The sequence below is a fragment of the Paralichthys olivaceus genome, chromosome 10 (genome assembly GCF_024713975.1).
Source record: "Paralichthys olivaceus isolate ysfri-2021 chromosome 10, ASM2471397v2, whole genome shotgun sequence".
NCBI classification, from domain to species: Eukaryota; Metazoa; Chordata; class Actinopteri; order Pleuronectiformes; family Paralichthyidae; genus Paralichthys; species Paralichthys olivaceus.
In genome coordinates this window covers 6,962,487-6,980,966 of record NC_091102.1, presented here as the reverse complement: position 1 = coordinate 6,980,966, position 18,480 = coordinate 6,962,487, and the positions used below count along the sequence as shown (strand labels likewise).

Sequence of the window (18,480 nt, the reverse complement as noted above, 5' to 3'; positions counted from 1 at the left end):
ATTAAGTAATTTTAATTTCCTCAATATGGCCTCTTATGGTTGTATGTTTTTTCCAACGAACAACCCAAACCCAAAAGTTATTGAATTAACTAAAATAGTAAAAAACACACAAATCGTAACAATGAATTAGTGAATCTCATGACTTGAACATAAAATTACTAGTGATTACTGCACGATGACTAATCAATTACTTTCCCTGGTTATTTCATCCCTTGTTCCATGATTAATACTTTACGTTTTTCAAAAGCAGATGCGACAAATACACAATTAAGAAATAGTCAGTTTTTGGTGGTGGCAAAAAGGCACTTTACATTACAGTTTTTGCCATTCCCACACACAATCATACAGTGCATGTATGTGCAGAACTTTCTCTACATACATCACATATATGTGGCCGGCACAGAGGTCAGGGGTTATTTGGGATTTAGTATCTTGCCCAAAGACACTATGCACATGGTACACCTCCTGACCCATAACCATCTTTATAAGAAAAGTAAAAAACAGAAAGCCTAATTCAAATTTTCCGAAAATGAGATCAGTATCTTCTTACAAAATGTTGTTCTTCATACAAACATTCATGTTTGCTGTAGCTTGTCATCCTCTTCCTCTGTAGGCAACAAATTACTGGCTCAGCTTTTCTTGGCACTAATTCATCACCACCCGCAACTGGTAGAATAGTGTGAAACTATTGGAAGGAATGTGTGTATGACTCACGTCCTCGGTCGTCTTCATGAGACATAAACAAAATGGGAACCCAGTCATCACAACACATTTATTCATTCATTATATTTGACTCAAGTGTCAGAGTCACACTCTGTGCTGTTGTTTGTGGAACACAAGTTTTAAAATCCCCATGTTGTTTAACCTGTCATTGAAATAATGTGCACAATCTTCATGGTTCACTGAATTTAGAAAAGGGAATTTTAGTTCCTAGTTTGGTTCCTATGACTGGTCATAAAATTAATCTGTTCCTTTTACTTTTTAGTTATTAAGGTCTACTAGAGGTTACAAAAACAAGGTACCTTAATCTTGACAGGATCAGTGGGTGCAAGGTTATAGCAGTAACCAGGAATAGTGGACAACTGCCCCAGGGCAAGGGCTAAGGTGGGACTTTAAGGGGATCCAAAAGCCCCTGGTGAAGCCTATTTCCTGGTTTCTGCTTGTCTGATGCATGCAGACTGAGGACATCGAGGCACTTCTATTCATAGCCTACTACAATTGGTGGTATGTGTGTGCAGACAGAGAAAGACAGTGGAGGACATGGTGACATGAAGAAGTGCTCCATTGTTTGTTGTATTTAGCTGCACAGCAAAAGAAACAATAAAAAATAACTGTACTACCACTGAACAAGAATAGGACAGAGGATGGGAAATAAACAGTGCATGCATGCAGTGCATGGAATGAGCATACAGTCTGGCGCACGATCAGTTGGTGTGTTCAAAGTGAAGACAGGTTGGCAGGGAGTCAAATTTTGTGTGGCATATGGACGTCTGCACGGGGTCTGTGCAGACCCTTGCAGGCATACGGATATTTGGCCATGGACTGACACAGAACGATATGGAAAGTCATTGAATCCATGAACCGTTCTTTGCTGTTTGACAGTTGTTTGAGGTCATTTGATCAGTGGCAAACATGTGTAGTAAAATACTCCACTAAAGCAAAATATCGACTGATGTGATTAAAATTGTCAGTTTACTTGTCAGAACTGTCGGAATTCTGTAGGACAAGAGGAGTGCGTCCAATCTTTCTGTGACGTTTTGAAACAGACCATCAGACCCACTTCATGCAACAACTGGCTAGCTGTGCAATGAGGGGAAAGTATAGCCAGAGGCTGAACTTCTCAACCAAGCAACAAGGTGTGAACAACGGTTACCACGTAAAAGCAAACACAGCAGTGACGCACTCTACAGCAGTAAGTGATGGTAGTGAGTCACTTCATAGTTTGCAACCATAAAATATACAAAGAATAGAAAGGAAGGTGACCGCAAGAAATGTGTTGGGAGCAGTGGACAAGCTGAGAAGAGTAAGGCCGGCATCAGGCCAAGAAAGGAAAAGAATGGCAGAGCTAAAAGAAAGAATAACCAAACTATGACATGATGGAAAGAAGCAAAGCAGCCACTGGGTTTCTCACTGACTCAGAGTAAATCAAATAACGATATGATTTCATTCAGTGGAAGCACAGCTACACCTGAAACCGCTGTGTGTCAAAATCACATCTAACTCCCAGCCCTAAAACGAACCCCCACCACAACCCTAACCCCTAGCCCCAATCCCATCCCAATCCCTGACCCCTACCTGTGTGAGTGTGTGTGTGTGTGTGGGTGGGTGTGCTGGGTGTAGTACGTGATAGGTTGGTGGCAATGGGGGCCCACAGTTCATTTATGCTGCCAGAGGCCACCTGAAAGGTTGATCCAGACGCAGAGAATATTTTTATCATGACAAACATTTAAGAAATTGTATTGTTTCCAAACTCTGAGCACAACCATCACATCCTTCTCACTCAGGTTGAAGGGAAATACCCGACTGAGAGAGAGGCCTCCCGCTGAGCACAGAGATGCTGGGGAAAAAGGAGTCACCATCTTGTGGGGTGAGTTGGGGGGGGGGGGCTTTACGGGAAGCAACCTCTCCCTTGTGAGAAGGCTGCCGAAAAACATTACGTGAGCATGTGTGGGTGCAAATGAGGCATGAGTGCTATAATTCAGGATTTTACAAATGCACAAGGGAGAAGGTGATCACTGCATTCCGGCCATTCCTTCATGTGAGTTTCCAGTCAGTGTGAGGCTCACTGTTCCACAGCTCTGACATCACGAGGGGGTTCCATTCCGCTTCCACACTCACTGCCTCCCGCTCGCTCACAATCCCACCCATATTTGGAAGTGAGAGGAAGGGAATCCCAGATGATGACTCAAGGCTTCTGCTGCCAAGGGGAATTCTCTCCACATCTGTTTTTTATGTGTGTGTATGCATGTGTGTATGCATGTGTGTGTGTGTCTGTTATGAGTGTATTGAAGGGTATTTTACCTCCTCGAGCTAAAGATGGAGTTTACCTCTGCAGGGAATTCAAAATGGCAAATGTGGCTTAAACAGCTGTCTGGAATAACGGTAATTGTCTGTATCACCACACGCAGAAAAGTGGCACCCAGAGTGACGTTGTCTTTCTATTTATAAGCGGCTCTTCTTGGCAGCCATGACAGTGAAAAAAAGCACTGTGGTGAATATGTATTTCTTTAGTTTTAAATCCACTGTTCAGTCTATAAATCCTGAAGGTAGACGACAGAGAGGGTAAGAAATCTACCCTTGGTAATGCACAGCACATGGTGGTGACATGACAGCTCAGGGCTGAGTCGATATGTATGCTGTAACCTGTCACCCGGCATTGGACCACCACAAATGAGGCCACGGAGATGGATGGGACCACGGGCTGTTCATTGAGCTCAGCAGAGTGTGACCGGCTCTCTACATCCGGCTGGCTGCAATACACTCCTATTTCCACAGAGGACTTTAATTCAGTGGTTGTCTGTATGTCGACCCTGCATTACACCGACGACCTGTCCAGGGTTTACCCCACCTCTGGTCCAATGCATGGCCACGACCCTCAAACGATAAGCTGTGTAAGTAATGGATGGATGGAGTTCATCATGAAATAGCAAGCTCCAAACTGAATTACACGGAAGAGGAGGAAATGGAGCTTGAGGGGTGGGGGGGAGGGAGAACAGATATGCTTTGGTTGGGTTGAAATCCTCTTTGTTGGATGTGTGACAGATGAGGGTTGTGGAGTTTGGGTTTGGGAGAGGACAGAGAGGGTCTCGGACTCTGGGTTCACAAAGCCACATCAGGACCTATATTTAGACCAACTTGGTACTTTGTCTGGACGTTGGTGACGGAGGGGCCGGGCTCTCTGGGGTTGTCTGTGGTCCGGTGTTTCAGAAAGGCTGCTGTTGTTCTCCCTGGCACTCAGACATGCAGACGTTCCCTCCAGCAGCCCCCAAAAAGAAAGAGCGCTTTCATGGAATATTCTGTTTAGCTGCACAGCCTGTTGTGTATGATACTCACGGGACCCATAAAGCAAGTAATTCACGGACAATATGTCACCCATTCTCTCTTTGCCTCAGACCACACTAACATAAATCTAACTTATTTTAAGGAGGAGTTAAGGCAGTGTTCAAAGGGTTTGGAGGATGTGTTGATTAAAATCTTGGTAAACAGGCCTGCAAGGAAATATTGTTTTTAGAGCATCAACCGATCTGGATTTTGAGGTGCAGTTCCTGATACTGATATTAGGGAGTAAAATAAAGAAATGTCCGTCAGATAAATCTGGCTCACCTGGTGATGCGGACCCCTGCATACAAAGACCGGAGACTCACATTTTCTGTCCGATGCATAAAGGGAAAATACACCAAAAATCTTAAGAAAAATAAATGTAGATGAAGATGTGTAAATATTTTAAAATATTATGAAAATAAATTCAATTTTAATGTAAAATATAAATGCAAATCTTTTCTAAATTGTTTCTTGAATGTTCCTTTCAGTGTTAAAGATACTTAAATAAAGAAATATTATCGGTGCATATAATTCTGTGAAAGCCTCATATTGACACATTTTTCAACAGCCAACTGATAAATCGGAAGCTTTTTTTCAAATTGACGTAAAAAGAAGAGGAAGACACAAAAGGAAAAACATAGAAAACTGGAAATTCAGATAGAGGCGACATTAAAAAAGTGAGTGAACCAGAGAAACCTTCAGCTACAAGTCACCCTGTGTATCGTGCAGCTTCCCACAGGGACCCTGTGCAGTAAATGATCAGTCACCCAGTTCACAAATCCCTCTGTTCCTCATTACCAAACCAACTAATTAAAATACTGTTAATGTGCTGTGCTGTGGGTGTCTTTAGAGGGGGATCCACTCTCAAAGAAGTCATTTAAACATATCACAGGGAAGCCAAACTGATGACACTGCGAAAGTCCTCTAATGGGGATGGAAACACACACTGACTTCCTGCATATCCCTGCTCGAGCATTGACACAAACAGTGCATGGAGAGGAAAAAAAAAACAAGTGAGTCACCTCCAAACCAACTGGGACTCACAGTGTCACATCCTGAGAGAGGGACTGAGAGATGCCCTCCTCTCACTGAAGGACAGATGGATCCTCCAATCTGTTGTGTGTCAGTGTGCCAAGAGGCCGGTGGTCACCCAACATCCTGCACCTCAGACCTCTCTGCTCTCAGAGATCAACAATAATAATCATAATAAAACTTCGACCAGTACACGGATGTGTTTTTGAATGTTTAAAGTGATTTGTACAAAAGAAAATGTTTGTAGAATTTAAACATAAATGCACATCTTTTCTACACTGTTTATTCTGTAACATAAAACTTAAGGAGTTAAGGATAAGACTTAGTAGCTCTGTAATATAACTGGAGGTCAGACCGTGCTGAATTTACAAAGATATTAAAGAATCTAAAATCAATCTTGAACTTGTCTTCAGTTGTGTTTTTTGTCTGTTAGTGTGTGTTTTTACCCTGAGTGCCATGTTTTATCTGAGCTCTATGTTTTACCTGAGCTACATGTTTTATCTGAGCTACATGTCATCTGTGCTGATGCTTATATCTTGGCCTGAAAGCAGTGTAGGAGATTCTTAATCTAAACAAGACCTTCCAGTTTAAATACAGGTTAGATAAATAAATAAAAAATAAAACTGTGAGCTTATAAAGGGAGGTAATAAATAAAGAGAAATTAACTCTTGGTGTTAGTTCATCTCTGTTTCTGAAATATCAGCTGAATAAAATTCATCATCTGCTCTCATGTTATTCACAGTTCTCGGGCGACCTCTCGCGGTATTTATAGTGAACTGCAGTTTTTTATTGTAATTTTTTTTATTGAACAATTCTAGTTTACTGGCTGAAGTAGAGGACAAAATCTGACATAATAAACATAAAGACATAATATGTATGTGCAAAGGAACTAAATAAAAAGATTAATAAACATTTAAGAGACTTATAAACTTCAATGTTGTCTTTATCGATTATAATTAGGGCTCGCTGTCCTTCCATTTACTTCTATGTATATGATATTTACCCATGATGATAACAATGTTGACCATGTTCGACACTTTCTCTCTTGGGAAATCATCCATATAAATCCAAATTTTAAAGGAACCAAACGATAGATTATCTGTCCCAATGTTTATCCAAAACTCCTCAGTGGATAAGAAAAAAATAAGTGCTCGAGAGTTTCAGGCTCATCCAAACATTACTATTATTATTGTTTTTATTATTAATATGACTGTTTATTACTATTATTATTATTATTGTTTTATTATTATTATAGTTGTATTATTATTTTAACTGATTTTATTATTATTATTTTATACTATTGTTTTAATTATTATTATTATAATTATTATTGTTGTTGTGATTATTAGTATTGTTTTTATTATTTTTTATTATTTTTATTATTATTATTATTATTGTTTTAATTATTGTTATTATTATTATTGTTTTTATTATTATTATTAGGTGACATGGCTGGATTCTCTCATGGAGCACTGTGGACTGTACCACGGCATATTACAAACAGGGGGAATTAAAAATACACCACGACTTATCATTCACTTATTTCAGGGTTTCTTCAACACCAACGAATCAATTTGATTTTAATAAAAGTAATGAAATATAACTTGTTTATAAAACGATGAAATGAAGCTGAAATATTAATAACACATGTAGTGTATCCCCCCCCCCCCCGCTGTGGGACAATCCAAGATGGAAGCCCAGAGGCGCGTTTCCTGAGCTCATGTTGTTCAGCTGCAGTTTGAGGTGCAACGAGGCGGTTTGTGTTTCACACCCAGAAAACAAATTAATCCACAGCAGCAGCTTCACACAGACACAAACTAACGACACACAACATGGCTGCTAAAAAGAAGAGGACGCCTCACGCTCAAAGTGACAGCTGGGTTGTCGTTGCTGCAGGTAGGTTTGCTAACTTAGCTAACATGCTACAAACAACACGCCTCAGTGTGAAGTTAATAACATTGTAATTGGTTAAAGCTGCGAGTGTCAGAAACAAGCGTGTCTCTGACACAGCGCTGGTTGTTAGCTAGTTATCCGGTGGTGAGTGAGTGAGTGAGTGAGTTAGCTTGGATCCCCTGCAGATGTTGTGTCTGTTGATCTGTCATGAGTCTAATGGCTGATTTGATGTTTTCAGATTCTGTCATCGACGCACAGAAGCTCGACAGTGACCCAGCTTTTGTGAGACTAAGGAATCCATCAACAGGTTTTTACCATGTTGTTGTTAATCTTCTATACATACATCTTGAATTCAGAACATCTATATTCATATTTTACTGCACATCTTATATTCGTATTTATTCTAGTCATATTCTCCATGCTTATTTAGTTGTCTCTTGTATTTAGTCTTGTTCTTCTCTCTATGTGCAATGCCCTGGACATGCTGCTGTAACACACTAACTTCCCAATTTGGGATCAATCCATCTATAATAACAAACATGAGATCTGTATAAAGTGGAGTAACGGTTAACTTTACTTATAAAACGAAGCCAATCAAACTGCCTGTTTGTTTTTCATTGCTGGCTTATGTTAATGCAGATGTGGCAGTGACACAGTCCCTCGTTTTCATCCTGCAGATGCAGCATCTCTGTACATGTTGGGGGCTGGTGATGCACAGTTGTACGAGGTCAAAGCGTTTGAAGAAGATTTCCGCTCCTGGTTTGTTGGTCAGACTGTACAGAGAGGTTAGTCTCAGTACTTTCATTGAAGTTTGAAGTTTGAAGAAACTTAAGCATCATTACAAACACTGATACAAAGGTGACTCATACTAACTATGAGACATTATGTAACGTGTACAGAAGAACCATGTCCTTACATTGTAACAACACCAAGCACAGACAAACAACAGCAAAGAGCACCTGCCGACACAAATTAAAACCAACCATCCAGTCTGTTGTGATAAACAGGTTTACATCCTGCACACTGGTATTCAGTCTGTTAACAGTCAAGTGTGTAACAGGGTTTGAAACGTCGATTCAAGTACTTCAGAGTTTCAGAAGTGCAAGTTAACGTGACAAAGCTGTTTTACTGTTAATATTCATTTTAAGTGGTCCATGGTCAGAATTCATCCAGGTGTTAATCAGGTGTCTCACAGTTTTTTCTTTTGTTAAATAGATGGAAGACTTCTCTTTGTTACACCAATGGATCCTCTCTTCCTCATTTTACCCTATTTGATAAAAGCTGGAAAAGAGGTAAGAGACAAGTGTGTTAAAGTGATGGTTTCATACTGTTCAGTTCAGGATCAGTCATATGTGTGAGAGTTTAGTAAAGATCAGAGGACCAGAGTCTCTTATTGACAGTTGAGTTATCCTTATGCAGGTTAGTGGTGGTGGCATAAAATAATTGTTCCCTAATTGTAATCATGGTGAAAGTTTGAAATAATTGTGATATTGATTTAAAGCCCTAATTTCGACCTAAATCTTTTTTACATTTGACATCTGTTTGTGTTTCCTGCTGCTCAGGGGAAGTTCCAGCCTGTGGATCAGATTGTAATGGATGAGGAATTCCCAGTTTGTTCAAGGCTGCTGAGCTGCACATGTTCCCTGGCCTCCCTCCACCACATTGCAGAGGAAAAAGGTGAAGTGTAATATTGAAGCTTATACCACTCAGCTATAGGATTTTACTAATTGCTTTATATAAATTGTGTGTTTGATTCTTTTAGAGGCAGGAAGCCTGAAGTTTCATCGATATAGCCAAGAGAAGACAATGAATTGGTTAAAGAAAAAGGTACTCGGAACTACTAATGACTCCATCATCTTTCTATGCTGGTACAACCACATAAAAAAACACAAAAATAAGAAAAATGAAACTGAATGTGGGAAAGTGCTTGTTTTTGAACAGTGGCATCAGATTATTCTTTTTCTTCTCTATAGGTGGAGAGGACAGTTGATGCTCTCAAGAAGAAAAATATCTACGTGGGTGAAGGAGTCAAATCCACAACATTCGTCAGAGTGAAGTCAGAGTCAGAATACCATGAGGGTGAGTCCATTTATCTTCAAGCTACTTCAGTGTTAAAAGCTCACAACTGTGAAATGTCTTACTATGAAAAGATGTTTCCGGTTTGTGTTTCTACAGTAAATATCATGTTGACCTGTAGATGGCAGTACTGACATGTAGTTTCTGTGCATGGGTTAGGGTTAGTCATCAAACTCTGAAACATTTCCCCACCTTTAAGTTGAAATTGAAAACAATCTATGAAAAGTAATATTATATTAGTATTGACTGTAATTCTCTCATCTTCATCACACAGAGGACTACCTGCGCTATGCCCACGGCCTGATATCAGAGTACATCAGTGAAGAGCTGAGCAAAGCCCTTCTCAAACACTTGCAGTACGTTCACACATCCGACACTTTGACATCATGATTTTTATTAGTGTGAAGCTTTGACTATAATTAACCATCTTGCAACTCTTCCTACTTCACAGGTTACCAGAGCTCACGAGCCCAAAGGAGACAGAGCCTCCTTCCAAGGTATGTTCTCTTTTTCGTTGTCTGTAGTCCTCCTTGCTCTAACTTTGCTTTTGCTGTTGATGATGTGAAATGATTCCTAAGTTGCTGCTTGTTAGTTTTTAACTTTGGTTATAGAGGCTTTTCTTTTCCATCCAGTGTGTGTGTGTGTGTGTGTGTGTGTGTGTGTGTGTGTGTGTGTGTGTGTGTGTGTGGGGGGTGGGGGTCACAAGAACTAGTGGTGTGTGTTTCTGTGGTTGAAAATAAAAATGTAGTGCTCTTCGTCATGAAAAGCATTTCTTACTTCCTCGTTATGCAGAAGCGGAAACTTTCAGACAAAGCGGTGGAGGCCGGAGAGGACTACACCAAATTCAACAGTGCAGACTTTGCGCGGAAAGTGAGTGTCTGCCTGAACTGAAGAGAACGAACAGTTACTGCAGCTGTCGGTGGCTCAGATGATCATTTGTTTCGATAACAACAAAAAGGCTAAATTAGTCATTGGTATCTCTGGAGCCCTTGGGTGATTGCTGGTGAAGTTTTTGTTTCTTGAACACTTTCTTTAAGCTTTGCTTGTAGACTTTATACACATGGGTCAATGGGGCTTACCATGTGCAAATGTGTTTTTCTCAGCTTGAATTGAAGTTCATATGTAATCAATTCCCCGCTGTCTCTGTGCAAGGTCGTCTCGTTATCATATTGATTTTTCTTTTTTTTTCTCTGCGCCTTATTCCAGCCACCTAAGAAGATGACGGCAGCTCAGAAAACTCTGGCTAAGGTGGACAAGACTGGCATGAAGTCCATGTCGTCCTTCTTCAGCCCCAAGGTCAAAACAGAGAAGAAATGAACGTTGTATAGTTTCTGGTTTTGTACGTGACACATTTGTAATAAAGAAATGAAAATGTACGTTTTAATAGTTTAAATGAGACGTTGAGAATGAGAAGAGAAGGAAGCTAGTTTCAAATAATTTTGAATTATTCTTTTCCAATATATTAGTCTAAAGAATAATTTGAAATATTAAAGTGTAAAATTAAAGGTAGTTAATATCTGAAACTTGTTTTTCTGATAATTATTCTGAACATTTAGAATTCAGGTCATTTTTAGTGTTTGTAGTTATTCTTTCTTTAGATAATTCAAGGGTCCACATAACGTTTCCTATAATGTAGCTTGCCATGAAATTAAACAGCATAGTATCAGCAGCATTCAAGCAGGTCATGGTTTATTTATAATTGTAAAAAGAAAATCAATCATTCATCCCCATTGTGTTGTGAGAGGTATCTGAAACTCTCCGGCCAAACAAAACCACATGTACCAACTGAGCTGCGTAGCATAAAGCTTATCTCGGAGAATTTCCCTTGTTATTCAGCTTTACCCTTCATCTTTAACACTGTTTTAACTGTGGCAGCGGGAACAGAATAACCTCAGCAGGTTTTGATCTATTCAGTCTGCTCAGCCCTTGGACTCGCCTCGCAATGGTGAACCTCTCTCCTGAATTAAACTGCTGCTAAAGAGCCATTGTTGGATTTCACTGCCGGCTTTGATGCCTCAGAGGAATGAAGCCTCCGCAGGTCTGAGCGATAAACTGTGCTCACACTAAACTCCATAACATCCATCACAATAAAGCACGATTCCCTTGATTGATTAAAAAAGAACCCTTGAAAGAAATGCTTTAGAAACATAGGTTGTATAAATGTTGGGAGAAATTAAGGGATTTTTATGTCAGCATTTGCTGCAAATATTACCCAACTTACATTTCGGCTTTATAGTGGCACCCTATTGCTAAATATCCATCAGATCATGATTCTTTAATATGAGGACATTTTGTCGTCCCACTGGACAAAAACAAAGATTTAAATAAATGAATGGCTAAATTCCCTTTTGCTGCTTCACTTTATGGTTCCTGGCTCTGTCACACTTATGGCTGCCACACCAGTAACCCCTCAGTTTCTTACTGATGAGTCCATTTTGGGCCAAGAGGAGTTGAATTTATGTCACTGGTTAGTTTAATTTTATTTGATTAATTAACAATTGTTTTTTAATATATAAATATTAATTGTCCAGACAAATTTTCTTTTCCGTGCAGAGACGGTGTCTGTCCAAACAACGCAGGTTTTAAATGTCTCATCAAGCCTCACTCTTTTTTTTTAATTTGGGCTTGAAGCGCAGAGTCTGGAAAGCGCTCTCCACCACCTTAGGCAGGTGGATCGGGTTCCTCTGAAGCCGCAGTCGGCTGCTCGTGGACCCGCTCTTGGTTTTCTTCTTGGAGACACTTTCCTTGGCACAGTGACGAGCGGCTTTCTCCTTGGAGTCATCGGCAACCCGAGGAACCCGCAAGACCCAATTGGAGTGGAGGTCGTGTTCAGCTGAGCTGGAGGCGACTGTGTGAGAGGAGAATGGAGTCAGAGGTCAAAAGATTTGAGGCAGAGAGCTGGTACTTCAACAACAGAACCCACAATGCTCCTAATTTATTTACTATCCAAGCAGACAAATGATATGGGATAGAAAAAAGCAAGCAGATCACAAAACGTCATCAGGTTTTCTAAATCCTTATCCATGCTCGACCCATATCCAGCCCATTTCACGTCATACTCTTTCACATGCCACAGAGGGAAAGGTTAATGTTGTAATTCACAACATTAACACTGGCTGCATTTAATAAAGTCTACCAGTTCAGTTCTGTGGCCTTGATGCTACAAACCAGTACTAGTACTAGCTATATATGTACCACATAACATAGAAATGCAGAATATTATAATTTAGTTTATTTTGTAAAATGTATTTTTTGACTTTTAAAATGAAGTGAAGTAAAAGATGAATGGAAAAAAAACACTGTCATAAGGAAATGTCTTAAGTGAAAGTAGATATAATTAATGAAATGAACAGCAGCAAAAGGAAAAGGACTCAGTACAAAAAGGGGCCATTTCAGTGTAATATCATATTCAGTAATTTTATTAAGTATCAATACAAAATGTTGTTTTGTAAACTGGCAAATGTGGAATTCATTTTTAAGTTTAATCTCTTGCAATACATCATATTTGATGTATTTATAACCTCTGTAGGGTAATCTTAATAGTATAAAATACTATTAAACTATTCCTTATTCAAATATTTATCATATCACTTTGTGGTCTGGGTATCAAAAATAAAAATATGTAATTTTGATGTTGTCTTCATATATACACTGTATATAGAGGCTGGTCAATGTGGAGCTGATTTTAAATAATTTATATGAGTTGGTAAAGCAACATATGGTCATAATACCACTGTATTTCTGCAGCCTGTATAGTCAATTTAATTATGTACTATTTGTATAGCGCTACATCTAAATATTCATTATCTCAAGGCCCTTTACATGGAAGGTTGAGACATTAATAATGAAAGAGAAACGCAACAGTTAGCAGAATGTGAAAGCATGTGGCAACTGTGGAGAGAAAAATCTTCCCCATAACATAATAACTTGACTGGCATTTTGAGTGGTGGTCATCACCACCACTTCAAATCCTACAGTGACTCACACAAACAACAAAAGACACAGACAAGGTGACAAAGACTTAATCCCCAGAAACAATGTTTGGATTTGACCCCATGTAAATACTTACTCTGCTCATTTTGCACAAACTCATAAATATCAGTTCCCTAAATGTGCTTTTTTTTAAATCAAGAATAATGAATAATCCTCTGTGAAATCAGTAGAAATGTCAAAAACAATGTTGTATCTCACAATGTCAGAGAAAGTGAAACAACAAAACTGGATCTGCACCAACATTTAAAAGGTTCTTTCTGGGGTCATGCCTCAACTCTCCACAAAATATCATGTCAATTGGTTGAGTAGTTTTTACATGATCTTGGTCACAAACAAACAAACAAACAAACAAACAGACAGAGGTCAACACTTAACTAACTTGATGGAGTTGATATATTGAATATTAATGAAAATGTAAACTACTGATCATTACAGATTCTTAGACTCACCTATGAAGTCCACATCTGCATGTCCATCATCCAGGAAAGGTTTACGTGGAGGCTCATTGTCGCAGCTGGCGATGACGGAGTCAAAGAACTGCAGAGTGTCCTCCTCTGTGGGGGCCGGAGGAGCCGAGGGTTTGGCTCTCGGTACCTGGTGGTTTAAATAAAATAAAACTGTATAATAACATCTCTCTGTGGTATCACCTGCACCTCAGGGACGATTTTAAAACCTCACCGGTTCCTGTTTAGTAGGTGGTGGGGGTGCAGGCTTCTTCCTTGGGGAGGCCACGTTGGCCTGGATGTCGCTGCCCTTCAGGTCGTTCACACTCTGGGTGTAGCGCCGCCTCAGAGCCACCAGGGCCTCCAGGTACTCCAGGCAGTTCTGGTTCTGAGAGTACAGCCATATCTGGTCCTCTTGCCTCTGGTAATAGTACAAGGTCGACTCTATGCTCACTGAACTCTTGCTGCGTTTTAAAGTGGAGCCCACTGCGGCGGCCGTCTGGCTTCTCTCCCCCACCACGAGCATGGAGGTGCTGCGGACCAGCCTGACGGTGCAGGCGCTGTGGTAATCCTGTTCGCTCCTGCACCCACCTGCATCCCGGCCCCTGTGCCCGGGGTGGTTGGGACGGAAGACATTGTTGATTTTCCTGAACATCCCTCTAAGTGGAGCCTTTGGGGCTTAAAGCATCAACCTTATATTCCTCGGTGTTGGTGAAGCATCCATCCATCGTGGTCTCCTCCTGATCGACTGATGCTTTTCCACCTGCAAACCTGGATGAATGGAGTAAAACGAGGCGCTGTCCAGGGTTCTGAAGCTGCAGATCTGTGAGGTACCTGATCTCAACATGTCAGATGCTGCTCAGCAACACTGCTGTGGCAACGGCTCGGTAACTGGACACTCCACCAGGTCCTGAGTCAGATACTGTGTCCTGACTCATAGTGGACACAATGACAGCCTGGAATCCCACAAAACACAGGGCCTGTACTTCTATCACCTGTGCAACTGTGAATGCACCAGTTTATATTTTATATTTTCATTATAGAAATATAATGAATTCCACTTGTTTACATCTTGTCCTAGTTTTGGGCCAAAAGCAAAAATGCTAAATTCTGCATCAGTTATGTAACAACAACCTGTTTATATTTAAACAAAACTCCAGAAGTGATGTTGATTTAGGATTCCTCCTCATTATTAATTATAGAGCAGCTCCTCTCCTGTTTCATCTGCTTCTATTGTTGGGCTGCTCTGACGAGAGCGGAGGGTGTCTGAATGAAAAGAGTGTGAACTGAAGTGACACAGAAAAGAGACTCATCTAGAGCAAAAAACAAACCACAGCCATTAATATCTTCTCACTTACTCTGAATCACTCATTTAGATTTGGGTTTGCTGTGAAAAGTTCAAACCACAGAGGAGCTCAAATCAAGTGAGGAACAAAACATCAACTTTTCATGGGGTTTCATGGAGTCACTCAACATTAGTTTATTTGTTTTATTCCCCATTAGCTGTGCAATAAAGTGAGTCTTCTTGGGGTCCATCTTAAAGTTACAGAAAAACGGAATCAATTTTTAACCATAGGTTAAAAAATAAAGACAATTATCATATTTGAAATAAAAATAAAAATCCACCAAAAGTACTACTAATGATAATAAAAAAGAATAAAAAACAACCCGAGGCAATAACATCAGAATTATGCAGTTTTTCTTTGAGACCACTCGACGTGTCACATGTCTACAACAAAAACCATGAACATTGTGTTCCATATAACATTTGCATTGTAGACTATGTGTCTCCCAAATATCAAATTAAAGTTGGGAGCAAAACAGGAGAATAATAAAGATAAGCTGGACCTTTGATTGGCCCTGCACAGAGGAAAGTCACAATCGACACAGCAGCATAAGGAAAATATACTAAGAATAAAGAATAAAAATAAGAATAAAAATAAAAATAAAAATAAGAATAAAAATAGGAATCAAGGTTGTGTAATTGTGCAAATATACAATGTACGTGCAGTGGTTCTATCTTGAGAATCAAAATCCCCATCAAAGCAGATTTCAATACAGACAGGCCTCACTTCAACAGGCAGCAGACAAGAGGAGACACAGGCCATCAATTTATTTTAGAGTGATGATGAGTGATCAGTTCACTGGAGAGAGGTGAGGGCGTGTTTGATCTTCATTTGGGTAGAAGAGGAGGCAGGAGGATAAAGGAGAAGTGTGAATGAAAGGAGATTTATCGGAGCTTTTGTGGATCCAACAAAGACATAGATCCACCAGTGTCTCCACAAAGGTCAAAAGGTCGGCTCCTTCCCTTTTCGCTTTTCCATCTCTTCCAGTTCACAGGTGTGACTGGTTCACCCCCCCCCCCTTTCCTGCTCTTTTTCCTTTTTTGCCATTTGACTTTAATTCCCTGTTATAACCAGGATTTATGAATCTCACACACGTCACTGTGGAGTCGACCGCGTCTGTCTGCCCTGATCTGTACAACTTTGAGTTTTTTTCTTAAAGTTCTGCCGGGGGGCGGTGCAGTTTCAAAAAGGAAATAATAAGGTAGGGTTGCAAAATGGAGCGTGCAGTCACACTTCTGCTTGGGCACGGGGGCAGACAACAGGGACTTTAACGTGCACGCTCACAGCTATTCGACTGCAAACCTGTACCATCAACTGCCCTCACACAAAAACAACTGAGATGTTGTGGTGTGACAGAAACAGGAATCAGCATCTGCACAACTTTCTGTTTACTGATATTTGGGATCTTGAAGATAACTTTCCTTTCTGCTTTTAACTCAACCTCAGTCACACACCTGTTTTACAGAGAAACACAACCTCAGTAGTTTATGTTCATTGCTTCTGTCTCCTTCCCACACTAACAGCTGCCATTTCACTGCTTTTAGCAACAGGGACAAATAATGCTTCTGACACGACACTCAAATACCAGGGCGAGAGTAAACCCTGTAGATGACAAACTACACGTTGGAGCACATTCATACACCAGCTGCAACATAAAGTTTCGCAGAAATGGGGAAAACACAGAAAAGAATCAGAAGTTCTCACTTCCTCTTTGTTCTGATACAAGACAACCTCTCTGCACACTCCTCTTCAGTCACACACACACACACCATGTTGATATCTGCTTCTTTCTGCTGTGATCAAAGACGGTGACAAAGACCAGCAAGCTGATTGTGAGACATTGATTCAAGGCGAAGGTAGGAAGACGTTTTCTTCAGAGTATAATTATATTTGCTTTAATTAAATATGATTTTTCGATTTCAGTAAGGTGCCGTTTTATAAATCATCTTTTAGACCACAGAACTCAAAGTGCATCATAAATGATCTAAAACTCATTTTGCATAGTGGTAATATTAATGTGTTATTTGTGTGTATTTTGTTGAGTTTTGTGTATTCAGACAGGGTCAGTCATTGTAAAGTATGAGGCTGTAGAGTCTGTGGTGTGTGGCATTGATTCCTGTTGTGTGTTTCTATAGGTCACCATACATGCATGGTGACAGTGTGCGTCTATAACCTGGCTCAGAGTGTGTGCTCTTTCTTACAGGATGCTTTGTGAAGGCAGATTGTTGAGCATGACCTTCGGTGAGTCGGAGGAGCCGGAGTCCCTCCCTCCTCAGAAGCCTCTCCAGAGTGCTTATGGGCCGCCGAGAGCAGCTGCCACCCTCACGTCAGGCTCCGCTACGCACGCCACCCCAATTCATCGCACTTCCCCTGAGCCGATAGCTAGCATGGACAGCAAGAGTTCCTCATTGGTGATGTACTCCTCCCTGTCACACTCCTGCTCTCTCCACTGGGCCCCTACGAGCAGACAGATCTCCGCAGAGATAGAGATCCCAGCTCTGGCTCGCTCAAGTGTCGATGCCCCTTTCCTGGTCCCGTCCTTCTGTCAGAGCATCTGCCAGAACTACAGTGACCTCCACATTGGAGGTGACCAGGTGCTGCCTCTGTCAGCGAATGATGGCAAGCTGAGGCTCTGCACTGAAGCTCAGCCTCCTGGCCCCTTCCTCCAGTCCTGTGACGTCCCCCCAGCTGTGGAGGATTCTCTCCCAGGACAGACATCCCAGGGGGGGCTTCTGTGTCCACTGAGGAGGGGTTCGAATCAATGGAGACAGAGGAGTGGCCGCGATGTGAGTTTTTTGTTCCAAGGCCGAGAGGGGCCGTTCTCCAACTCCCTTCTTAATCACTACCTGGAGCAGAAACTATTGGATCTGTACCAACAATATACGATGGAAAACATGGCGAGAGATGAATCTGACCAAGGCCCCGTTTGTTCTCTGATGGGGTCAGAGTTGGTCCTGACCAGCCTGGACCAGATCACCATGAAGCTGAGTCGGGAGGGGAACCTGGAGGCCAACGTGGCCAAGGACATGGTCCTGAGCTGCCTGCTGCGGGTGGCTGGTGACATGCAGTCGAGTGAGATCAGTACACCCGTCCTGCAGATTTCAAACGAGGAGTCCAGGGAGCAGCTGACAGAGGATAAGGAGGAGTAACCGCAATATGAAGAAACCAATTCTCCCTTTCTCACCAACACCAAAAATTTGATTATTTTATTCTATTTCATAAGCTTCTGAGAGGAGGTTTTTGCTGAAGTTTTGCCGTAGTTATGTATCATCATTTTTACATCTGCCCTATTGGCATGTGTTTGTGTTTTCGTTTTTTCAATAAAGACAGGAACCGAAACTCGTCTTTTCCCTTTTTCTCAAAGAACATAAACAACACAACATCCTGCAACAGTGTCATAGGTCGAATATCATAACCCGTAACACACATGAATACATCTGATCATCATTTCTTCTTCAGTTATAAATTTCTGTCTGTGATTCGTGAACAAATTGTGAATGAAAGTATAGTATTTGGACACCTCACCACAAGAGCTTGAAGCAGTGACTCATATTGTCAGAGAACAGACATGTGCATTAGCTCTGATGCTATAAACCTCGATCTTCTGCATTTTCACAAATAGAAATCCACAATTAAATCAGTTTTTTAATATGTTA

The 18,480-nt window shown here is 40.8% G+C and overlaps 3 protein-coding genes across 3 annotated transcripts; 2 read left to right on the top strand and 1 right to left on the bottom strand.

The window, feature by feature from the left end:
* The first annotated feature begins 6,744 nt into the window (after positions 1 to 6,744).
* Positions 6,745 to 10,418, top strand: rnaseh2b (ribonuclease H2, subunit B). The gene is made up of 11 exons (XM_020111038.2): positions 6,745 to 6,969; positions 7,205 to 7,273; positions 7,644 to 7,751; positions 8,182 to 8,258; positions 8,529 to 8,643; positions 8,729 to 8,793; positions 8,940 to 9,045; positions 9,317 to 9,398; positions 9,494 to 9,539; positions 9,835 to 9,912; positions 10,249 to 10,418. The coding sequence occupies exons 1-11, from the start codon at positions 6,906 to 6,908 to the stop codon at positions 10,357 to 10,359; spliced, it is 921 nt and encodes a 306-aa protein (XP_019966597.1). The 5' UTR covers positions 6,745 to 6,905; the 3' UTR covers positions 10,360 to 10,418.
* A 296-nt stretch (positions 10,419 to 10,714) lies between these two features.
* On the bottom strand, positions 10,715 to 14,434 carry LOC109645429 (uncharacterized protein C13orf42). Its single transcript, XM_020111037.2, has 3 exons — positions 13,714 to 14,434; positions 13,485 to 13,629; positions 10,715 to 11,890 (listed from the first exon to the last, which is right to left on the bottom strand). The coding sequence occupies exons 1-3, from the start codon at positions 14,131 to 14,133 to the stop codon at positions 11,637 to 11,639; spliced, it is 819 nt and encodes a 272-aa protein (XP_019966596.1). The 5' UTR covers positions 14,134 to 14,434; the 3' UTR covers positions 10,715 to 11,636.
* Positions 14,435 to 16,022: 1,588 nt separating this feature from the next.
* LOC109643761 (TLR adapter interacting with SLC15A4 on the lysosome) lies at positions 16,023 to 18,163 on the top strand. Its single transcript, XM_020108976.2, has 2 exons — positions 16,023 to 16,680; positions 17,028 to 18,163. Exon 2 carries the CDS (start codon positions 17,029 to 17,031, stop codon positions 17,971 to 17,973), a length of 945 nt encoding a protein of 314 aa, XP_019964535.2. The 5' UTR covers positions 16,023 to 16,680; position 17,028; the 3' UTR covers positions 17,974 to 18,163.
* Positions 18,164 to 18,480: the final 317 nt, after the last annotated feature.